This window comes from Lucilia sericata, unplaced genomic scaffold, assembly GCF_015586225.1.
Source record: "Lucilia sericata isolate MDLA Ls3-8-SP2 unplaced genomic scaffold, ASM1558622v1 Contig000520F_arrow, whole genome shotgun sequence".
Taxonomy (NCBI): Eukaryota; Metazoa; Arthropoda; class Insecta; order Diptera; family Calliphoridae; genus Lucilia; species Lucilia sericata.
In genome coordinates this window covers 28,496-55,263 of record NW_023994532.1, presented here as the reverse complement: position 1 = coordinate 55,263, position 26,768 = coordinate 28,496, and the positions used below count along the sequence as shown (strand labels likewise).

The window sequence follows — 26,768 nt, the reverse complement described above, 5'->3', positions numbered from 1 at the left end:
ACGTAACACATGGTACTATTGTTTATCTTTAAATTTTCCTTTATATTTAGTTTATTAAAAGCCTCTTAAACACATTTACAAAACACTAATTAAATTTTTATTTATTTACTTAATATTCATACCCTATTAAAAATAGCCTATAATTTATAATTTTTCCTTTTCCATTTTTGCTTTCATAAAAAGCATTATAAATTTTCTGCAAATGTAAGCAATTTATATAGATAGTTTTTAAATTGATTACACAGAGCATATCATTTGAATTATTATTATATAAACTATCATTTTGATCAACTAATAAATCTTGTAATATACCCCTTCATATTATTAGAGTTTTTTTTACATTTTGTGTGATTTTTTTTTTTTGCACAATTTACATCAAAATTATTCTGCAACAGCACAAAACGTACATATGTAATTGTATATTTGTATTTTTTATTTCGATGTCATTTTATCAATGTCTAAAAACAAGCAATTTATTAAATGCACTTATGTTTTCCTATAAAAACTACAGTCATATTTAAAAGCACATGCATTTATTTGAAAGAAGAATAAAACAATAATAATTATGCAAAAAGTTACCCACAACTACAACCATAATACAACACAAAAGGATTGATTTAAATTGTAAAATATATAAAAAAATAAGAGTCCATACACATTTTATAATGGGTGTATGTAAAACAGATGTAAAAATGTGTGGTTTGAAATTCATTACAGTGGGACATATTTGTGTGACAAAATGGACTAAACAGAACTAGAACTGAACTAGAACTGAACTAGAACTGAACTAGAACTGAAACTGAACTAGAACTGAACTAGAACTGAACTAGAACTGAACTAGAACTGAACTAGAACTGAACTAGAACTGAACTAGAACTGAACTAGAACTGAACTAGAACTGAACTAGAACTGAACTAGAACTGAACTAGAACTGAACTAGAACTGAACTAGAACTGAACTAGAACTGAACTAGAACTGAACTAGAACTGAACTAGAACTGAACTAGAACTGAACTAGAACTGAACTAGAACTGAACTAGAACTGAACTAGAACTGAACTAGAACTGAACTAGAACTGAACTAGAACTGAACTAGAACTGAACTAGAACTGAACTAGAACTGAACTAGAACTGAACTAGAACTGAACTAGAACTGAACTAGAACTGAACTAGAACTGAACTAGAATGAACTAGAACTGAACTAGAACTGAACTAGAACTGAACTAGAACTGAACTAGAACTGAACTAGAACTGAACTAGAACTGAACTAGAACTGAACTAGAACTGAACTAGAACTGAGAACTGAACTAGAACTGAACGAGAACTGAACTAGAAACTGAACTAGAACTGAACTAGAACTGAACTAGAACTGAACTAGAACTGAACTAGAACTGAACTAGAACTGAACTAGACTAGAAACTGAACTAGAACTGAACTAGAACTGAACTACTGAACTAGAACTAGAACTGAACTAAGAACTGAACTAGAACTGAACTAGAAACTGGAAACTAGAAACTGAACGAGAACTGAAACTAGAACTGAAACTAGAACTGAACTAGAACTGAACTAGAACTGAACTAGAACTGAACTAGAAACTGAACTAGAACTGAACTAGAACTGAACTAGAACTGAACTAGAACTGACTAAACTGAACTAGAACTGAACTAGAAACTGAACTAGAACTGAACGAGAACTGAACTAGAACTGAAGAACTAGAACTGAACTAGAACTGAACTAGAACTGAAACTAGAACTGAACTAGAACTGAATTATAAACTGAACTAGAACTGAACTAGAACTGAACTAGAACTGAACGAGAAACTGAACTAGAACTGCAACTAGAACTGAACATACAACTTAGAACTGAACTAGAACGGAACTATGAACTGAAACTAAACTGGACTAAACTGAACTAACTAGAACTGAACTAGAACTGAACTAGAACTGAACTAGAACTGACTAAACTGACTAGAACTGAACTAGAACTGAACTAGAACTGAACTAGAACTGAACTAGAACTGAACTAGAACTGAACTAGAACTGAACTAGAACTGAACTAGAACTGAACTAGAAACTGACTGAACTGAACTAGAACTGAATTAGAACTGAACTAGAACTGAACTAGAACTGAACTAGAACTGAACTAGAACTGAACTAGAACTGAACTAGAACTGAACTAGAACTGACTAGAACTGAACTAGAACTGAACTAGAACTGAACTAGAACTGGAACTAGAACTGAACTAGAACTGAACTAGAACTGAACTAGAATTGAAACTAGACTAGAACTTAACTAGAACTGAACTAGAACTAGAACTTAACTAGAACTAATCTTGAAAATCTGATTTATTTTCAAATGAATTTCTATTATTTCTAGTAAATAAAATTCCACTAATTCTCGTAACCACTGTATTATTTGTAATATTTCAGCATCATTCATTTACCTCCAAAATTACTACAACATATTCAATAAACTCCATCCATATACTCAAACATACATACATACATACATACATACATATATGTATATGTACATGAATGAAATTGTTATTTTGCATGGATGGCATATAGTGACACTTTAGCATTTTTCCCATACACTCTCACTTAACATTGATACACTCACTCACTAAAACTTGTATCAATTCCCACACACAAACATATTTAACTCTTGATCTATGTTTTTTGTTGCAATTGTTTTTTATTATGGGGACTGCAGTACCAGTCGACTGGGGAAAAAATTATATAACTACATATATATATATGTATACATATATAACATGCTATATATAAAATCTTTTTTGCATACACATAAAAACCAATAGTCATTAAAAACATTTTATATTTTATTTTCTTTCATTTGGAGTTTTTATTTTTTTATTTTTCTTGTAAATTAAATAAAGATAAATGGAAAATGCCTTCAATTAAGGAAATGAAATATATGAAGGGAATGTTAAATCATTGTTTAACTGAAATTAATAAATCAAAAATTGTACATTGCTTAACCAACAAATAAAATGAAAAAGACGAAAATATTTAACGTGTAAGAAGATACATATGCATGTGTGTATTTAAATATACATATATATATATATATATATATATATAGATATATTTAAACGGGAGAATTAAATGCATATTCGATTATTTAAAAAATTCACACAGTATCGAAAGTAAGTAGGTAAACAAACTTACAGTTGGACGTATACAATTACATCAGTGTTTTTTGAAAACATCAAATGCTTTTTATGGGTACTTTTAGGAACCAGACTATACAGAAGAGTTGGGTTTATAGGGTATGTAATTGTTAAATTTTCAGAAACAATTTGTTTGGTAATTAATCTCACTCTGATGCATATATGTAGTTGTTTACTCGGTGTAAAATACATTGCATTATGAAATGATCGAAAAATAACTAATGTGATGCTCAAATATTTTATTTTTTAATTAAAGTGAAACATATATTTAAAAATTTAAAATTATATATGATAAAGATTTTAGTCAGTTTTGTAATCGTAATAATTAATTTTACATATATACCCAGCAAACACTTAATTTCAAATAACCACTAAAAGATGTACTTACAAATAGGGAGTTAGAATTTATTTTATTTTAGTTAGTTAGTTAGTTAGTTCGTTAGTTAGTTAGTTAGTTAGTTAGTTAGTTAGTTAGTTAGTTAGTTAGTTAGTTAGTTAGTTAGTTAGTTAGTTAGTTAGTTAGTTAGTTAGTTAGTTAGTTAGTTAGTTAGTTAGTTAGTTAGTTAGTTAGTTAGTTAGTTAGTTAGTTAGTTAGTTAGTTAGTTAGTTAGTTTAAGTGGCTAATATTCCCAACGAAAATGATAATTTAGTTCCTCCTACAAAATGTTTGTCTTGGCTTCAATATTTGCTGAGCTGGATCTAAGGGTTTTAGGTACCTTTTGTTAAGGTTTTACAATTTTTTTTCAATATTTCATGCAACGAACCTGTATTTTGTACCAGATTTTGTGTTAGATACTTAATAAAGACGTTTATAATATATACTAATATATGTGTAATTTTATCAGCTTTTCATTGATATATAATGCTTGATTATTGGTCACCCTATTGTACATTTGTATGTTATTACAATTTGAATTATAATTTAATAATCCGCAAAATATATTAAAACAACCTGGAAAATAAAATGAAGCAAATGTATATTTATATATCCCTTTAACTCAAATTAAAAAAAAAATAATATAGAGGTATATATCTCTCTGAAAATATTAAAAATATAAATAATATAATTCATAATTTTACTTTACATATGCACAATGTATGTACATAAGTTTATTAGAAAATTATAAAAATAAGGAAAACTAAGTAATAAGACCTATTTAATACTGATCTAGAGCTCATTAAAATGTTTCAAATGAAAAAACTTTTTACCGGAAATCAACATGCTGGCAAAATTAAAAAATACTAATGAAATATTCATGCAGTTTTTTTCTTGCAGAGAATATACATACATAGTTATGTGTGTATAAGAAACTAACTAGAATTTAATAAATAAAACATTAAAATTTCCAAGTAAAAAAAATTTTAAAAATATATATGACTATGTTTCTTTTCTGTTGTTCTTCATACATATGTCTGTCTCTTTGTCTGAATGTTGCTGTAAAAGATGGAAAGTCAATTAGTCCTTTTAATTATCCTGTTTGCTATTAAAAATAATAATAATAACTTTGAGGTAGAAAAAAAAAATAATATTAAAAGACCCTCTCTTGTAATTTTGCATAGAAGTTTGCTAAATGTGAACATACATATACATACATATTACATATTAATTCCACATGCATAATAAATTATGTGGACTTCTGTGAAATTCATTTGTTTTATTTTAATTGGATAATTGTTGATAAAGGGATTTTAAATTTGTTTCATTTTAAGACCTTTTAAAATACATAATGTTATAATATTCCTAAAACTATACTTTGAAAAAAATCAGAAAAATTTATAATTTCTAAAGCTTTTTATTACAGAACTTTTTATATGTCTATAATGGCCAATTGTGAGAAATCATTTCATTTATAGAAAATATACATAAAGTAATCACAGAATTTAGATATTTGGGATTTCTCATATAAATAGTTCATCTTTCATAAAAATCTGAAATGATCGCAAAGCTGACTATAGATTTGACTATAAACTGGTCTATATAGGCTGGTCTATACAACAGTATTTCGGTTGATCTATCTACCTGACTATAGACTGGTCAATAGAACTGACTATTGACTAGTGAATAGACCTGACTATAGACTGATCTTTTTACCTGACCTTAAACTGGTCTTAGAATAGCATTAACTATAGCCCAGTCTGTCTATAGACAGGACCTGACTATAAACTGGTATATAGACGTGACTGTATACTAGTCTTTGGACTGATCTATATACCTGTCTATTAACTGGTCCACAGACTTATCTATAGCCCAGTCTGACTATCGACAGGTCTACAGATCTGAATATAAACTGGTCTATAGACTTGAATATAGACAGGCCTGTAGACCTGACTATAGATTGGTCTTTAGAGTGATCTATATACCTGACTATAATCTGGTCTATAGACTTAACTATAGTCCCGTCTATAGACGTGACTGTAGACTGGACGGTTCTTTAGACTGATCTGCATATGTGACTGTAAACTGGTCTATAGTCCTGACTGTAGACTGGTCTTTAGACGTATATATATACCTGTCTATAAACTGTTCTATATACTTAAATATAGCGCAGTCTGACTATGGTCTAGGTCTACACAGCTGACTATTATCTGGTCTATGGACTCATCTAAAACCCAATAAAGTATATATATTCTGGGTCCTTATCAAATTCTGAGTCGATTTAGCTATGTCCGTCTGTCTGTCTGTCTGTATAAAACACGCTCACGTTAAAACTAAGCAAAGGAAATATACCAAATTCACTCAAAATATTTATTATTATCCTAAGCAATTTGGTATTGAAAATGAGCAAAATCGGTTCACAATGTAAAAAGTTATGAGTAAAAATTTCAGACTACCTCGAAAAAAATTACTTTTTTTTTATAATTCTTTTGAAGTTTTCTCAGAAACCACCAAAGATATTTCGATGAATTTTGTCATGCATTATTTTTTCAGGGTAGTGATCAATTATGTTCAAAATCTTTACAATCGATCGAATATTTCCCATAGCCCCCATACAAAGTTATATATTCCCGGAAATTAGTTTATCGTTAATAACACCCTCAAATATATCGGTATCAACACGAAATTTTGTACATGTAAATATAATATGAACAGAAATCATACTGTCAACGTAGATCTCAGTCGGTCCACAATTGGTCATAGCTCCCATATAAGGTCCACTTCCAAAAATCACCTAAACGCACATATTTCATTGATGAATAAAGCTATTGTGATAAAATTCGAATTGGATATGTTTTGAGTACATACAAATCATTCTACAAATTTTTTTACGGATCGGTCCATTATTGGTCATAGCTCCCATACAAAGCCCACTTCCGAAAATCATTTAAAAACACATATTTCCTTGCCAACTAAAGCTATTTTGATGAAATTCGACACAAATATGTTTAGTCGAAATATAAATCACTCTACGAAATTTTTTCCGGATAGGTCCATAATTGGTCATAGCTCCCATATAAGGTCCACTTCCGAAAATCACTTAAACGCGTATATTTCATTGAGTTATAAAGCTATCGGGATAAAATTCGACACAAATCTGTTTTGTATACATACAAATCATTCTACAAAATTTCTTACGGATCGGTCCATAATTGGTCATAGATCCCATATAATGCCCACTTCCGAAAATCACTTAAAAGCACATATTTCAATGCCAAGTAAAGCTATATTGATAAAATTCGACACAAATATGTTTTACCTAAACATGAATCATTCTACGAATTTTTTTCCGGATAGGCCCATAATTGGTCATAGCTCCCATATAAGGTCCACTTCCGAAAATCACTTAAACGCATATATTTCATTGAATTCTAAAGCTATTGGGATAATATTAGACTTGAATATGTTTTGTGTACGTACAAATCATTTTATAAATTTTTTACGGGTCGGTCCATTATTGGTCATAACTCCCATATAAGGTCCACTTACGAAAATCACTTAAAAGCACATATTTCATTATCAACTAAAGCTATCAAACATGTTTTGTCCAAATATGAATCACTCTGCGAAATGTTTCCGGAATAGGCCCATAATTGGTCATAGTTCCCATATAGGGTCCACTTCCGAAAATCACTTACACGCATATATTTCATTGAATTCTAAAGCTATAGAGGTAAAATTCGACTTGAATAAGTTTTGTGTACATATGAATCATTCTACCACTTTTTTCTCGGATCGGTCCATTATTGGTCATAGCTTCTATATAAGGTCCACTTCTGAGAGTCACTTAAACACACATATTTCATTGTCAAATAAAGTTAATTTGAGAAAATTCGACACAAATATGTTTTGTCTTTACATAAATCACTCTACGAAATTTTTTGCGGATAGGCATATAAAACATTGTACCAAATTTTTTCTGGATCGGTCCATATTTGGTAATAGTCCACTTCAAAAAATCCCTTAAACGCACATATTTAATTATCAAATAAAGATATATTGATAAAATATGATTTGTGCTGGTGGAGGGTATTTAAGATTCGGCATAGCCGAATATAGCACTCTAACTTGTTATATATTACATTTTATTGTATATGAAATATTTTATTATTCCCTACAAGAGACTTTTATAAAATGTTGTAATTAAATAAAATTTAATCTTATCTAAAGAATTGAACAGCATGTGTATTGCATTGTCTTTCAATAAACGACCAGATAAACGACCCTGATTCATGCAACTGAAAACGATTACTTCGGAGCAATAGTACGTTGATAAAGATGGAATTTGCTTTAGGCACTTGTTGGTTTATCAACTTTTTTATGAAAAAATATTGAACATTTTCGAGTGTAAACAAAGTCAATAATGTCACGAGTATTAAATAGATTAAATGTGTATTATATTGAAGTGGATATAGACTACTTATATGGTGAAATCAAGAACTTTAGACATTTTAGTATTAATGGAAAGACTTTGATGGAATCAAATTGAATAAAGTATCAATGAAACAAATTTTAGAGTGCTAATAGTTAGGGAATATAATTTGATTAAATTCTGTAACTACTTGAATCTAAAGTTTAGAAGATATTGTCTGTGCTTTATATTGCATACAATTGTGATAAGGTGTAACCTCAGAATTGCTTTTAGGTTGTTCTGAATTGGTGCAAGTAGATAAATATTGTTATTTACTTGCTATAGTGAATATGAAAAGAACATGGATACAATTTCCATCAATATTTATTGGCAATTATTTTATAGCAATCATTTTTAAATCACTTACATATTTGTAACTAAATAAAATGAGTAAAAAACTTTAAACACTAGCAACAGTTTTTCTATTTTCTTTCGATTTTATATAAATATTTTTTATTTCTTCAGAATCATCAATATATCTTGCAATAAGATAAATGTGAACATTACATTGCCTTCTTATGTTATTCCATAAATTTTGTTCTTGATTCTTTCTGTTTTCCTATACACACATACATTTTTTCATGCGTCTTTTAGTTTGTTTTCTTTTGTCATAAAACTTCCAATCAGTTGATGTACATTTCGTCTTGCTTCATTTCACCACTGTTAGTAAGAATGTTGTTTTATTTTTGTTCCTTTAGTTATTCCTGCTGCCTCCAGCTCCAGTATGTCATTTTATTTTCATTCAAAATTGTTTGTGTGTAAATAAATCTGTCTATATGTATTGTTATAGTTTGTTGCTTAACATTTCATTCTCTTCTTTTTTGTGTCTGTCAGTCCGTCTCTCAGTCTGTCTTTCTTGTAACAATGTCCATTTTTCCATAATTTTCTTTAAAAACATTTTTACTTGAGTATAATTTTGCTGCTGTTGTGTTTTTTCTTTTTTTTCATTTGGGCTCATTGCAAGTTTTGCTCCATTTACGTTTAATGTCATCTTGAAAAGCGATAGCTTAAATGTAACAACAGCTTTGTGGTTAAATTAAGGGGACACATACTCGGTATTTTGTTCTTTATTTTTTCGGCTTTTGTTTAAAAATTGTTTTCAGTTGTTTGTACCAATATATCAGGGGGTAGGCATTATGCGTGTGGTATAGGTGGTTGTATTATCTACACCAGTTGGACTCAATACCGCTTTATCAGTCTTTGAGATTTGATAAAAATCGGAATTTATCAGATTCTGTTAGGTATCCACGATCCGCGAACGAACGAACGAAGAACGAAGTAACGGTGAGAACGAAAAACTAAAACAAAAACGAATTAACAGAACGAACTGAACGAACGAACTAACAAATAGCGAACCACGAATACCGCAACGAACGAACGAACGAACTAATAACTAACGACGAAACAACGAACGAACGAACGAACGAACGAACGAACGAACGAACGAACGAACGAACTAACGAAGAACGAACGAACGAACGAACGAAGAACGAACGAAAAAACGAACGAAAACGAACGAACGAACGAACGAACGAACGAACGAACGAACGAACGAAACGAACGAACGAACGACAACGAACGAACGAACGAACTAACGAACGAACGAACGAACGAAACGAAACGAACGAACGAACGAACGAAACGAACGAACTAACGAACGAAGAACGAACGAACGAACGAACGAACGAACGAACGAACGAACGAACGAACGAACAAGAACGAACGAACGAACGAACGAACGAAAACGAACGAAAAAGAACGAACGAACGAACGAAACGAACGAACGAACGAACGAACGAACGAACGAACTAACGAAACGAACGAACGAACGAACGAACTAAACGAACGAACGAACTAACGAACGAAACGAACGAACTAACGAACGAACGAAACGAACGAACAACGAACGACAACGTAACCTAACTAACGAACTGAACTAACTAAACTAACTAACGACGAACTAACTAACTAACTAACTAACTACCTAACTACACTAACTCACTAACTACTAACTATCTAACTAACTAACTAACTAACTACTAACGATAACGAACTAACTAACTAACTAACTAACTAAACTACCTAACGTAACATACCATACATACATACTATAACAAAAGGTTTTGATGGCGGGGTCCTATATATTCGACATGGTCGGATATATATAACATTGCCTATACTTTAGTGTTAAATTTAATGTAGACGTGCGAATAAAATTGGATGATGAAGTGGAAAGGTAAAAAAGCAATACCGATTTGGTTGTTTTATTTATGAGAATATTTTAATGCAAAAAGGGTGAAAAAGGGAATGACGTTGTTAATATTCAGTATTGAGATTTTGGCCATAAATTATTGTTTACACAGTTGAACGATTTTTGGGAATTTTGTGAATTTTTTTCTGCTTTTTGTTTACACAACCAAATGGTAACAAACATAAGTCGTAAAATTTATAAATAGAATAATTTTTATAATTTTTAAAAACAAAATTCCTACAATATTTTTAATAACATTAACACATAATATTTCCTCATTCCACAAAAAACAAAAAAGTCCTTCGGGATTAAACAAAAACCTGACCTCGTCATCGAACTTATTTATGCTGTTATCACTATGACCACATAAACCATATTTTTATGTTGGCATATCTGTCCATATATTATGTTATCGTGTTATTGAACTTGTACAAAGTTGTAATAAATTCATGACATGATTAATAACAATAACAATAATAACTATGATAACGGCTATTAAATGTTTTGTACAACTAAGTATTTAATCAATTATATACAAGTAAAACGAAGCCAAAATCCGATTAGATCTGCAAACGATCCGAAAAAGATAACAATTGTTTAAATCGTTTTCTTTGCCTTATTCGTTTCACTTGAAGCAGTGTGACGTTAACTATTTAACTTTGATTAGTAAGAAATCTTCGAAACACAAGTATTAAATTATTTGAGTTAATATGACGTTTCTTATCATTAATAACACTAAATATACATATGTAGTTCGCTTAAATGTGTCCGCGATAAGTTTGCCATACATACTTACTTACATACATACAAATGTATATATGTATAAATTCACGAGTAGTTCTATCGAAAGTGTCTGCTCTTTACGATTATAAAAATGTAATGAAAAAACTTAAAGTTTGCTGATAAGTGTTATCTTAAATTAAGGTCGTATAACATTTAATTTTTCAAAATTTACACAAACCAATGCATTTACACTTAAGGAGAAGTTGGTAACATTTAAATTATAAAATTTTACTAATATTGTTATGTACATAAGCACATTTGTTGGGGGGAGAAATTGTTTACAAAAGATTACAGATAAACGGATGGGATTTTTGAAATAGTGGCGAATTGTATGAAAAGCTACGTGTGAAATTTCATGCCAATCATGTGTAATGTCATTAAAGTGTATAACAATATATTTTTTATGTTATCAAATAATTTTCTTCAGATTCTTTTGTCAAGAAAACTTTTGTTCAATGACAATTTTCTAAAGCAGGTCGTGAGTTTTATTCTCATTAGAGACAGTAGTGCTAGTTCAGTTCTAGTACATTTCTAGTTCAGTTCAGTTCAGTTTAGGTCTTGTTCATTTCTAGTTCAGTTCTAGTCAGTTCTAGTTCAGTTCTAGTTCAGTTCTAGTTCAGTTCTAGTTCAGTTCTAGTTCAGTTCTAGTTCAGTTCTAGTTCAGTTCTAGTTCAGTTCTAGTTCAGTTCTAGTTCAGTTCTAGTTCAGTTCTAGTTCAGTTCTAGTTCAGTTCTAGTTCAGTTCTAGTTCAGTTCTAGTTCAGTTCTAGTTCAGTTCTAGTTCAGTTCTAGTTCAGTTCTAGTTCAGTTCTAGTTCAGTTCTAGTTCTGTTCTAGTTCAGTTCTAGTTCAGTTCTAGTTCAGTTCTAGTTCAGTTCTAGTTCAGTTCAGTCTAGTTCAGTTCTAGTTCAGTTCTAGTTCAGTTCTAGTTCAGTTCTAGTTCAGTTCTAGTTCAGTTCTAGTTCAGTTCTAGTTCAGTTCTAGTTCAGTTCTAGTTTGTCAGTTCTAGTTCAGTTCTAGTTCAGTTCTAGTTCAGTTCTAGTTCAGTTCTAGTTCAGTTCTAGTTCTAGTTCAGTTCTAGTTCAGTTCTAGTTCAGTTCTAGTTCAGTTCTAGTTCAGTTCTAGTTCAGTTCTAGTTCAGTTCTAGTTCAGTTCTAGTTCAGTTCTAGTTCAGTTCTAGTTCAGTTCTAGTTCAGTTCTAGTTCAGTTCTAGTTCAGTTCTAGTTCAGTTCTAGTTCAGTTCTAGTTCAGTTCTAGTTCAGTTCTAGTTCAGTTCTAGTTCAGTTCTAGTTCAGTTCTAGTTCAGTTCTAGTTCAGTTCTAGTTCAGTTCTAGTTCAGTTCTAGTTCAGTTCTAGTTCAGTTCTAGTTCAGTTCTAGTTCAGTCAGTTCTAGTTCAGTTCTAGTTCAGTTCTAGTTCAGTTCTAGTTCAATTCTTACAGAAAATTATCGTTACCGAACATTTTTGTTATAGAATTTTTTATTGACATGGTTTCTGTAGAAACTATCTGTCAGAAATAAATATGAATTTTATAAAACCTCTGCTCTATGATGGAGCTCATCTCAGATTCACTTTCTAACTTGATTCGATATTAAAACTTTATTCAAAACTTGTTAAAAGTAAACATGTTTAAGAAAATAAAAACTACTGCAACGACTTTGCCTAATGAATTGTCACGTTCAATTTACGTAAATAAATTAATAAACCTGTTTGTCTTGTTTATTTAGCTTTAACAAACTACACATTTAGTTTTCATAATATTTATATTTAAAAAAAAAATTTTTTTTTGGTAATTTTAATTGTATGCATGATAGCAGTTAATGTTGAACGATTGAAGTGATCGGAAAGTTTTTTTTTCATTAGATGATGAATCATTTGTCTCGCATCTATAGAAATCTGCCGATATTAAATCATATGTTTTGCTTTGTTTTTATCTTGTTTCTATAGTAGTATCATAACTAAAGCTCATGATGTCTTTTTTTTTTTGCGCAAATTATATGATTTGTTTCTAATTGAAACTTAATCATATTAACGGGAGTCTGTTGTTGTTTATAGTGAATTAATTGATAAAGTCAAAAGTAAAGAAATTAATAGTTGTTTGGGTTTTAAGAGCGGTAATTACTAGATTTTGTTAGTGGTAAATAATCATAATCAATCGTATAGAGAGAAAGTGTTAATAAGCTCTTTGGATTCTCAGAATTGTTTAAAATTAATTTAGTGCTTAAGCGCTTTTTGAGTTTATATATGTATATATAAAGATCGTGTTTTATTATTTGTTTGCTATTTATTATTTTCAACGGCTTTTTTTAGTGTTTTTAAAATGGTGTAATTTTTATATGTTCTACACACCAACAGCAATTAAAACAAACCTTAATAAAGCTTTAAAAACGTAATTTTTGTTCAAAATTATTGTTTTATAAAACTTTATTAGCCTCAATTATAGTTGAGGAGTATTAGTTTTGTCAAATATTTGTTATTTTTTTTTTGAGAGAGCGCAACAGTTTAATTTAAGAGAATGTGGTTTCAAAATTCATTATTAGCTCTATTTAAGATGCAACTTTTCAGTGCGGGATGTTATCGTTAACTTTTTGTTTTCTACTCTTAAATAATTTTGATAACCAGGTTGGCTGGTTTTTTTTTTCTTATCGTCATTTTGTTAATGATTATTAACAAAACCGTACTATTGGCAGCTGTCTTTTTATCTGTTTTTTTTTTCGATTTTGTAGCCAAGATTTGTTACCAATAAATTTACACTCACAGCGTTCAGAACAAGTTTAGACCGTGTCGCGTGCGGTACGGCTACAAAGTTTAGTCTTGAAAAAAAGAAATACTTAAAAGTGTTTTACGATATAAAAAATAACTTAAGAAATAAAATAAAATTTTAAAATATAGTGTTTAAAATAAAAAAAAAAAATTTTATAAAAAAGGTGATTTTTTAAGGATAATGAAAAATTATATTAAAAATAAAACCTAAAAAGAGAAATAAGATAAGAAGTTCGTAATGATTATATGAAACTGCATAAAACCTTTTATATGTTTTGAGGTTTTAACTTCTAACTAATTTGCAAAAATTTAAAAAAACATAAAAATATTTTGATAAGAATTACTGTGACATTTTTTAATGTCAGGATGTAAAAAATATAAAATATCCTTTACTGAATCCTTTTGCTTTTACTTTAGAGTCCTTTTCGATATTATCCTAATGAACGAAATGACACCTAACTTTTGTTTAATTAATGTAATTTAAAATAACAAATGAATGGAAAATAGGGTTTTCTTGATCAATATTCTTCAACATCTGATATTTCTGATCAAAGGTTAATATTTTGAAAAAATCTTATTATCCTTCATGGTGTCACAGGAAAATGTTCTGAAAAGATTTTTTTATCCTAGATGCTTCCATATGAGATTTAGTTTACCCACAAGAACATTGTTCGGAAAAATTATGGATGGAAGGACATTTTGGTTGAAATATTTTCCTGATGACCGATCATTTCCTAGACATTGATGATCAAACAGAGAATATTTTGAAAAATTGTCCATTGACTTTTCGATATTTTCTAGTAGAGACCGATGGACATAACAAGATCGCCTCAGAAGTTTGCTAATACTTAGAATGTAAACTAAGAGGATGAACAATATGTCAGTGGGTAATACATTTTGATAAGGGATATATAATTATATAAAAATATCTATTTGAAATTTTTTGGTATATTTATAGTTTGCTATATCTTATCACAAAACTATGTCTGTGAATTTCTGCAGTTATTTTTAAAAATTTATGATTATTCTCATTATTAATAACTTGACAAAGTTCACGATTGCTCTTCATTTGACTTTGCGCTTACTCATTTCTCTATAAATAGTAGTAGACGGGGAATTGTGAGATAGGAAACGATAAGCATTGATTCCTTATGTAGTGCAATTAATGTAAATTTTTACAATAAAATAAATAAAGGTTTTTATGTTGTTTTTATTGTTCTCATTACTAAGAATATTTGAGTTTAATTTCCGCTTCATAAGTCCAACCAGATGTTATTTATTACTTTTTATTTAACGAACGGACGGACAGTTTGACAAAAATAGTGTGAAGGAATAATATACTGATGTTTGTAATATGCTGGCCTCCTTAATTTATATCAATAGGTTTAGAAATTTTTAAGTTGTTTAAGCCGTCTGTCCTTCTTGCTTCCGTGTAAAACTTTTAATCAAACTCTACGTCACAGTTGCGAGGATCAATCCATAATTGATAATAACTTTATTACAATGATCTTTATTTATTACTTATTATTTAAAGGGAGGATGGACTGGCAAACAATTTTATGGAGAGAGGGTGTTATACGTTTATACTGAAGTTTGAGGTGTTTAAGCTATGTCCGTCCGTCTGTCCTTCTTGTTCCCCCGGGGGCATGTTACCTTGGTAAAACATCCATCATCTGTAGGGACTATAAACTGGTGGTGATCAAATGTATCCTCGGCCTTGGAATGATTTGACATGGGGTCTAACCCTAGCACCATATAATCTGGCATTATAGGTGGCCGGTTGCCCACAGGACCTAGTCCTGGCCGGTCAATTGGTTGAAGTTTCTTCGGGATCCACGTGTTTAAACTACAGCCACATGGTTTATATGGTGCTCCATTAGACCCCATGTTGGTTTAAGGACTGATATATCCAAATGTCTGGATTTTCTCCCCGGTGCTGTTGTCATCTCAACACATGTCACTGGGTAATGTGACAAAGCAAATTATGCTGGATTCCTGTACCCGTTGAGTATATATTACTCTTCGCGTAGTAGGGCGCCAGTATAGGTTTGGGGAATTCTCAGGTTGATACTTGGTAGTTGCCTGTCATCGTTCGTAGATCATTCTTTATGATCTAAGAATGGAACTGATGTAATTGATGCACGACAGCATACTAGTACTGATTTAGTAGACCTTTTACCTCAGGGAAGTTCTCGGTGCTGTTGCCATCTCAACACGATGCATATTGTTTCATGCTACTTATGGTTGAGATCCACCACTCAACTTGTCGGGGCAATTATTGAGTTCGAATTGACTTTGGATATTCCTACATCCTTTGTCATAGTATCTGAAATACAGAGGGATCCTGTTTTATTGGCTGGGTATTGATGCTTTAGATCAGTGATTGCTTTTTCTTTGTTGGGGTTTGCATTGGGACTGATCACATGCTGCCTGTCATTCCGCAATGGGGCTACTATGGCAAGAGATTAGATAGCTTGAGTACTTCAGCAAAGTGCTTGTACATGGACCGGCACAGCCATGTACAAAAATTGCCACCTGAGTTCTTCATAGAAGGATTCAGGGGCGCCTGGTAGACCATCTCAAGTCTACCCAGTGGATGAAAAAGATCACCGTGAAATAAGGCCGTCAAGGCAGGTGTTCACGTTAAGCACTTAGACATCTTGTTCTTCATGTGTCCATGTTAAACTTCTAATCAAATTCTACGTTACAATTTCGAGGATCGGTCAATAATGGATGATAACTCTACTATAAAGCGTTTTTATTGGTGTTATTTTAAAAGAAAATAGTTGTGAATAGTGAAACATTATAGGACCTTGACCTATATTGTGACCTCCGGCTTAGGAAATCATCATCTATGATACAATCAAACTTCGCTATATCGTCTAATCATTTTCACTAAATTGCTTAATTCTAATCTTTAGTGTTATTTTAAGTGTAAATCTTATTCTACGTCAATTTCTTTGGAATGTTATTATATATAAGATAAGGTTTTGAAATTTAGAAGATTATAAATTTCACTATATTTATACCTAAATATAAAATTCAATAAATTTATAATAAATTAAATAGATTACAACTTCAATTCCAACTTAATTTAACGAATAGAGTAACGATGATCATAATTAAGAGGCAATTTAACAGTTAGGAGGCGTTTAATGGGTATTGTATTCTACCCTCTCTCGCCAAACTGATACCCCGCCTTCTTCCTTAGATATTGCATATATGCAACTATAAATATCAATATTTTATTTATAAATGTAGATAAAACAAATATTCCATTCATAAATCTCCTTTTAATCTTACATACAACCAAAAGCGTGTGACTTTTATGAGGGAGTTAAAACACTTTAACACTTTTGTGTTAAATAAAAATAGAAATTAATAAAAACAAATATTAAGTGCATTAATAAAACAAAAAATAATACCAAAAACAAATTTCATTCAAACTTTATACCATAATAAACGATTTTTATAAAAAAAAAATAAAATTTTAAATAATTACAATTATCTTTATAGTCAAAACATCATTAAGTATGTTAATTTTTATAATATAAAGAAAATAAGGGGGATTTTGTTTTATCAATAAAACAGAAAAAATGCGACGCATTTTCCTATTCCTGTACTAATCATGCTACTCGCATGAGTAGTAATTTATGATAACATTTGAAATTTCTTAGTATTATCGTATAATGGGGTTTCCATATTAAGCTGAAAATTTTGTATTGGTCATTTAATGTTTTATATTCTTTGCGGCACATGTGTACTACTATTGTATACATACATACTTACATTCAAATTTATGATGATGGCTAATCTTTAAACATTTTATTACGACTTGACGAACAACGTCATTGAACCGTGTGCACTTAATTTCGACCATTTTGTTATTTATTATCTTTTTACTACAAGTAGCTAAATACTTTAGATTATTTTGTAGTACATACTTATGTGTAAAAATGTTTATATTAGCGATGAATGAAATGTTAAATACATAAATAAATGTACTTAATAAATTTAGGTAAAGGATTAAATTTTCTATAGAAAAATTTACACAATATTGAGCGAAAGTCTACTCAATATTTGAGCAAATTTTCTATAGAAAAGTTTACTCAATATTTGAGCAAATTTTCTATAGAAAAGTTTACTCAATATTTGAGCAAATTTTCTATAGAAAAGTTTACTCAATATTTGAGCAAATTTTCTATAGAAAAGTTTACTCAATATTTGAGCAAATTTTCTATAGAAAAGTTTACTCAATATTTGAGCAAATTTTCTATAGAAAAGTTTACTCAATCTTTGAGCAACTTTTCTATAGAAAAGCTAACTCAATATTGAGCAAATTTTCTATAGAAAAGTTTACTCAAAATAGAGCAAAATTTCTATAGAAAAGTTTACTCGAAATAGAGCAAATTTTCTATATAAAAGTTTACTCAAAATAGAGCAAATTTTCTATAGAAAAGTTTACTCAAAATAGAGCAAATTTTCTATAGAAAAGTTTACTCAAAATAGAGCAAATTTTCTATAGAAAAGTTTACTCAAAATAGAGCAAATTTTCTATAGAAAAGTTTACCCAATATTGAGCAAATTTTCTATAGAAAAGTTTACTCAATATTGAGCAAATTTTCTATAGAAAAGTTTACTCAATATTGAGCAAATTTTCTATAGAAAAGTTTACTCAATATTGAGCAAATTTTCTATAGAAAAGTTTACTCAATATTGAGCAAATTTTCTATAGAAAAGTTTACTCAATATTGAGCAAATTTTCTATAGAAAAGTTTACTCAATATTGAGCAAATTTTCTATAGAAAAGTTTACTCAATATTGAGCAAATTTTCTATAAAAAAGTTTACTCAATATTGAGCAAATTTTCTATAGAAAAGTTTACTCAATATTGAGCAAATTTTCTATAGAAAAGTTTACACAATATTGAGCAAATTTTCTATAGAAAAGTTTACTCAAAATAGAGCAAACTTTTTATAGAAAAGTTTGCTCAATATAGAGTAAATTTTCTATAGAAAAGTTTACTCAATATAGAGTAAATTTTCTATAGAAAAGTTTACTCAATATAGAGTAAATTTTCTATAGAAAAGTTTACTCAATATAGAGTAAATTTTCTATAGAAAAGTTTACTCAAAATAGAGCAAATTTTCTATAGAAAAGTTTACTCAAAATAGAGCAAATTTTCTATAGAAAAGTTTACTCAATATTGAGCAAATTTTCTATAGAAAAGTTTACTCAATATTGAGCAAATTTTCTATAGAAAAGTTTACTCAATATTGAGCAAATTTTCTATAGAAAAGTTTACTCAATATTGAGCAAATTTTCTATAGAAAAGTTTACTCAATATTGAGCAAATTTTCTATAGAAAAGTTTACTCAATATTGAGCAAATTTTCTATAGAAAAGTTTACTCAATATTGAGCAAATTTTCTATAGAAAAGTTTACTCAATATTGAGCAAATTTTCTACAGAAAAGTTTACTCAATTTTGAGCAAATTTTCTATAGAAAAGTTTACACAATATTGAGCAAATTTTCTATAGAAAAGTTTACTCAATATTGAGCAAATTTTCTATAGAAAAGTTTACTCAAAATAGAGCAAATTTCTATAGAAAAGTTTACTCAAAATAGAGCAAATTTTTTATAGAAAAGTTTACTCAAAATAGAGCAAACTTTTTATAGAAAAGTTTGCTCAATATAGAGTAAATTTTTTATAGAAAAGTTTACTCAATATAGAGTAAATTTTCTATAGAAAAGTTTACTCAATATAGAGTAAATTTTCTATAGAAAAGTTTACTCAATATAGAGTAAATTTTCTATAGAAAAGTTTACTCAATATTGAGCAAATTTTCTATAGAAAAGTTTACTCAATATTGAGCAAATTTTCTATAGAAAAGTTTACTCAATATTGAGCAAATTTTCTATACAAAAGTTTACTCCATATTGAGCAAATTTTCTATAGAAAAGTTTACTCCATATTGAGCAAATTTTCTATGGAAAAGTTTACTCCATATAAGTTTTCTATAGAAAAGTTTACTCAATATTGAACAAATTATCTATAGAAAAGTTTACTTAATATTGAGCAAATTATCTATAGAAAAGTTTACTTAATATTGAACAAATTATCTATAGAAAAGTTTACTCAATATTGAGCAAATTATCTATAGAAAAGTTTACTCAATATTGAGCAAATTATCTATAGAAAAGTTTACTCAATATTGAGCAAATTATCTATAAGAAAGTTTACTCAATATTGAGCAAATTATCTATAGAAAAGTTTACTCAATATTGAGCAAATTATCTATAGAAAAGTTTACTCAATATTGAGCAAATTTCTATAGTAAAGTTTACTCAATATTGAGCAAATTTTTTTATAGAAAATCTTACTCAATATTGAGCAAATTTTCTACAGAAAATCTTCCTGAACTTTGAACAAATTTTTTATAGAAAAGTCTACCCAATATTGAAAATTTTACTCAATTTTGAGCAAATATTAAGCAAGAAAACTTACTCAATAAAAATTTCCTCAAATTTGGGAAAATTTTATATAGACAAATTTCCTCAAAAAGTGGACAAATTTAAATTTAGAGAAATTTTCTATAAACAATTTACTAAAATTTGCGAAAATTTTGAAGAATTTCCTCAATTTTCTGAAAATTGTTTACATAAGTCGTATTTGTACAAATTATTCATGTATTATTATACCCTCCACCACCATCAGTGGTGATAGAGGGTATATATAACTTTGTCATTCCGTGTGTAACACCAAGAAATATTCATCTGAGACCCAACAAAGTATATATATTCTGGGTCCTTATCAAATTCTGAGTCGATTTAGCTATGTCCGTCTGTCCGTCTGTCCGTCTGTCCGTCTGTCCGTCTGTCTGTGTAAAACACGCTCACGACAAAACGAAGCAATAGAGCTTAACCAAATTCACCCAAAATGTTCTTCATTTTCCTAAGTTGTTTGGTATTGCAAATGGGCAAAATCGGTTCACACCGGGAAAAGTTATGAATCAAAATTTAAAACAACCTCGGAAAAAAATAAGCATTTTTTACACATTCTGATGTAATTTTCTCGAAAACTATGCAAGATAATTCCATGGAATTCACCATACATTCGTTTCTGCACAAGGTCTTGATCCATGCTGAAAATTGCCAGAATCGGTCCACAATTTCATATACCTCCCATACAAAAGTACATATTCCCGGAAAATGGGTTTTTTGTTAATAACTTCCGCCACAATGTCGCTATCTTCACAAAATTTTACAAATTAAAATCCTATGTCAATAAAATTCTTTCAGAGGAAAAATTTTATGGATCGGTCCATAATTGGACATAGCTCCCATACAAGGTCCCCTCCCGAAAATCACTTAAACGCGCATAACTCATTACTAAATTAAGATATCCATATAAAATTTGGTATAAGTATTGCCCATATGCATAGAAATATTACTGTGAAAGTTTTTTCCGATCGGTCCATAATTGGTCATAGCTCCCATACAAGGTCCCCTCCCGAAAATCACTTAAACGCGCATAACTCAGTACTAAATTAAGATATCCATATAAAATTTGGTATAAGTATTGCCCATATGCACACAAATATTACTGTGAAATTTTTTTCCAATCGGTCCATAATTGGTCATAGCTCCCATACAAGGTCCCCTCCCGAAAATCACTTAAACGCGCTTAACTCATAACTAAATTAAGATATCCATATAAGGTTTGGTACAAGTATTACTCATATGCACAGAAATAATACTGTGAAAGTTTTTTCCGATCGGTCCATAATTGGACATAGCTCCCATACAAGGTCCCCTCCCGAAAATCACTTAAACGCGCTTAACTCATAACTAAATTAAGATATCCATATAAGGTTTTGTACAAGTATTATTCATATGCACAGAAATATTATTGTGAAAGTTTTTTCCGATCGGTCCATAATTGGACATAGCTCCCATACAAGGTCCCCTTCCGAAAATCACTTAAACGCGCATAACTCATTACTAAATTAAGATATCCATATAAAATTTTGTATAAGTATTGCCCATATGTATAGAAATATTACAGAAATTTTTTTTCCGATCGGTCCATAATTGGTCATAGCTCCCATACAAGGTCCCCTCCCGAAAATCACTCAAACGCGCATAACTCATTACTTAATTAAGATATCAATATAAAATTTGGCACAAGTATTACTCATATGCACAGAAATGTTACTGTGAAAATTTTTTTCGATCGGTCCATAATTGGTCATAGTTCCCATACAAGGTCCCCTCCCGAAAATCACTTAAACGCGCATAACTCATTACGTAATTAAGATACCCATATGGTACAAATATTACTCATATGCACAGAAATATTACAGATAATTTTTTTTCCGATCGGTCCATAAGTGGTCATAGCTCCATATAAGGTCCCCTCCCTAAAATCACTTAAACGCACATAACTCATTACTAAATTAAGATAACCATATAAAGTTTGGCAGAAATATTGCTCATATACAGAGAAATATTACTGTTAAATTGTTTTCCTATCGATCCATAATTGATCATAGCTCCTATACAAGGTCCCTTTCAGAAAAACACTTAAAGGCACATAACTCATTACCAAATAATGATATAAATAAGTACTATTTTTGTTCATAAATACTATTTTGTAATGCAAAAAGCACTTAATGCTATTTCAAAAATTTTTCACGATCGGTCTATATTTGTTCATATCTCTCATACTAGGTCCTGCCCCTAAAAGCGCTTTAACCGTATTTAACTATTTGCATTATCAATTTTTGTAGAACAAAATTATATATATGTATGTATTTTGAAAATCCTTAAATCTTTCACACACATGCATACATGCAAGCAAATACGAGATATCGCTAAAGCATATCTTAGGGCGCTATAAAAATTTAAATGAAAGTGGCGTTTCTAATGTTCAATAAATCTTGGAATTGTAGTAGATTTAAGCTGTTTAAATCTTAGGATTTTTCTATTTAAGACATGAGAAAACTTATTTCTACAAATATTTTATTAATTAGAAATGTATTAATACAAAAGTTGCTGGTGGAGGGTATTTAAGATTCGGCTCAGCCGAATATAGCACTCTAACTTGTTTTTATCTTTTCAGTTCTAACAGCAAAAGTTTTAAACAATAATGGTGAATTTTTGGAATGCTTTAACACGCCGTAAAACTGATGATGTTATTGAAACGGAATCAAAATTAGCCAGAGTACTCAATGTTTTCGATTTAACAGCTTTGGGTGTAGGCAGTACATTAGGTCTGGGTGTTTATGTTTTGGCCGGTTCGGTGGCGTATAATATTGCTGGTCCAGCAGTGACACTATCATTTTTGATAGCAGCAGTAGCCTCAGCATTTGCTGGTATTTGTTATGCTGAATTTGCTGCCAGAGTACCTAAAGCCGGCAGTGCTTATGTTTATAGTTATGTGACAATAGGAGAATTTGTGGCCTTTACTATCGGCTGGAATATGATATTGGAATATGTGATAGGTGAGTTTAAAGATACATATATTTTTATTATTTTATTAATAATTTGTTTTAAAAAATTTAGGTACCGCCTCGGTGGCTAGAGGTTTTAGTGGTTATTTCGATTCTTTGATTGATAGAAATATGTCAAAAGCTTTAGCGGAAGCAGTACCCATTAATGTTGGTTTCTTAGGAGACTATCCTGATTTCTTGGCTTTTGGTTTGATATTGATTTTGACGGGTTTACTAGCATTTGGTGTTAAGGAATCAAGTTTTCTTAATAACATATTTACCACGGTTAATATGTTGACCATTTTAATTGTGATTATAGCTGGAAGTATTTATGGTAAGTAATTTTTTTCTTTTGGCAAACTTATTTAAAATTAAGTTCTCAATATTTTCTTTTTTAGCTGATAGTTCCAACTGGTCCATACCCCAGGATAAAGTACCAGAAGGCTTTGGTACTGGTGGCTTTATGCCTTTTGGTGTGGCTGGTGTTATGGCGGGAGCTGCTAAGTGCTTTTTTGGTTTTGTGGGCTTTGATGGTATTGCCACTACCGGCGAAGAAGCCATCAATCCCAAACGCAACATCCCCTTGGCCATTATTATTTCCTTGATAATTGTTTTCTTGGCTTACTTTGGTGTTTCTACTGTTTTAACTTTGATGGTGCCCTATTTTGAACAAGATCGTAATGCTCCCTTCCCGGCTGCCTTTGATGCTGTTGGTTTAATCTCTGTTAAATGGATTGTTACTGGTGGTGCTATTTTTGCCTTGTGTACCTGTTTGCTGGGTGCCATGTTCCCCTTGCCTCGTGTTTTGTATGCCATGGGTAGTGATGGCATTCTATTCAAGAAGTTATCCAATGTCAATGATTACACTAAAACTCCTTTAATAGCCACTATTATATCTGGCTTGTTTGCTGCTACCATGGCCTTGATATTCGATTTGGATCAATTGATTGATATGATGTCTATTGGTACTCTCCTGGCTTATAGTATTGTGGCCATTTGTGTACTGGTTTTACGTTATGAGGATGAGGGCATGACAACACAAGTAACTCTTAACTGTCCCACTATTATTAAACAGCTTTTCAATGGCAACTCCTTTAGAGAACCCAATTGTTTGAGTTCTGCTATAACAAAAATTGGTGTAGTGGTCTTTGGTTTGATTTGTATTTTATGGTGCAGTTTGGATAAACTTTATACATTTGGTTCCACCAATAGTATAATTGCCCTAAGCATTTTAGGCGTAGTATTAATAGTGATTGTAATAATAATTGGCTGTCAACCAGTATCCATGGTAGAGTTGACATTTAAAGTGCCTCTAGTACCACTGATACCTTGCTTGAGTGTTTTTGCCAATCTCTATCTGATGTTCCAATTGGACATTAATACTTGGATCAGATTCCTCATATGGCTGGCCATTGGTTATGTCATTTATTTTGTTTATGGCATAAGACACTCTACACAGATCACTAGAAATAAAAATCATGCTGAGGCTGCCAAGAAAGTGCAATTTACAAATATGGCCTTCGAACCCGATTGGAAGTTAGAGAATGGTAAAGTTGAAAGTGCAAAATTATGAAAAGTTTAAAGCACTAAATTTGATACAATATGAGCTATGTCTAGGAAGGTTTAATTATTTGCCTTTTTTGGGCAAAAATACTCCTATTTTCTCAGTTATAAACATGTACATAGAATTTAATTAATTAAGTTTTTTGCATTAAGTTAAGCTTAAGTTAAACTTAGTTTTGATAATGTTTTATACAAGAAAATTTATATGGTATTAAACCTTTAAGTATTGAGATTTAAGAAAAGTGGCTAAAGAAATCATAGAAATATTGGCACAAATTTGAAAAGAGCCAGTAGAAATGTTGCCTAAACTTGCAACAATTTCCTATAAAAATATGTGTTTAATATTGTGCAAACTTTCTTTTAAAATATTTGCTCAAATTTATGAAAATCTTCTATAAAAATGTTCTTTCAAATTAGAGAAAATGTTCTATAGAGATGTTCTTCCAAATTTGTGCAAATCCATAGAAAGGTTCTGTCAAATTTGAGCAAATTTTCTATAGAAATATTCTTATAAATTTGAGCAAATTTTCTACTGAAATGTTCTCTCAAATTTGAACAGATCTTTTATAGAAACTTTCTCTCAAATTTGAGCAAATTTTCTATAGAAATGTTCTCTCAAATTTGAGCATATTTACTATAAAAATGTTCTTCCAAATTTGAGCAAATTTTCAATAGAAATGTTCTTTCAAATTTAAAAAAAAATTTCTTTAAAAATATTCTCTCAAATTTAGGCAAATTTTTTATTGAAATGTTCTCCCAAATTTGAGCAAATTTTCTATAGAAAATGTTCTCTCAAATTTGAGGAAATTTTCTATAGAAAAGTTTTCTCAAATTTGAGCAAATTTTCTATAGAAAATGTTCTCTCAAAGTTGAGGAAATTTTCTATAGAAATCTTTTCTCAAATTTGAGAAAATTTTCTATAGAAATGTTTTCTCAATTTTGAGCAAAGGTTTATAGAAATGTTCTCTCAAATTTGAGCAAATCTTTTACAGAAATGTTCTTTCAAATTTGGGCAAATTTTCTATAGATATGTTCTCAAAAATATGAGTAAATTCTCTATAGAAACGTTCTCTCAAATTAGAGCAAATTTTCTATAGAAATGTTCTCTCTAAAAAATTTGCCTAAATTTGCGCAAGCCTACTTTTGTTATCACTATTTTTATATTTTTAAGTATTTTAATTTGAAGCCCAACTAGAATCCCATAATAGCGAATAAAATAATTGTGATATTTGTTAAATATTTCTAATTTTGATATATTGTTATATCACACTAAATAAAGTAGTTGTATTAGTTAAAAAGGAAAAAGACATTTTGAAATTTAATAAATTAGAAAAAAATATTTTTTTATATAAAATGCACATAATACTTTTCTAATTTTAATTATAAATAATAAAAAAGCTATAATTAAAAAATATAAAATTCTAATTTAATTATAACCCAAGGCAAGTATTAGAAATTCTTAATCAATGACTTGTGTGATTTTCAAACATGTTAATAAATTAAATTTATGCAAAAAAATTCCCTTTCGTTTAGTTCTCATCCCTTTTTGTGTCACTTTAATTAAACTTAAAATAAGTTAATTTATATACTAAAAATGTTTTTTTTTTTCAACTTGCATATTTACTCGTTATTCCGTTGATCTTAGTCTCTTGTATTATTTAAATTTTTATTTTCTTAATTTAACTGCTACTGCTTTAAGCCCCTCATGTCAATTTAATTTGCATAACATTTGGTTTTTGGTTTTTATGTGTATTTGAAGAAGCAGCAAAAATAGACAGTATAAGGAAAAAAACAACAATTCTAAGTTTTAAAACATACTATACTTCTCGTTGTAAAATATACTAAATACATACTTACTTTATACTGTATATTTGTGTAGA

At 29.9% G+C, this 26,768-nt stretch overlaps 1 protein-coding gene across 1 annotated transcript; it reads left to right on the top strand.

Annotated features, from left to right (window-relative positions):
- The first annotated feature begins 13,832 nt into the window (after positions 1-13,832).
- On the top strand, positions 13,833-26,187 carry LOC119605797 (high affinity cationic amino acid transporter 1). The gene is made up of 4 exons (XM_037959109.1): positions 13,833-13,995; positions 22,956-23,337; positions 23,399-23,659; positions 23,724-26,187. Exons 2-4 carry the CDS (start codon positions 22,983-22,985, stop codon positions 24,896-24,898), a joined length of 1,791 nt encoding a protein of 596 aa, XP_037815037.1. The 5' UTR covers positions 13,833-13,995; positions 22,956-22,982; the 3' UTR covers positions 24,899-26,187.
- Positions 26,188-26,768: the final 581 nt, after the last annotated feature.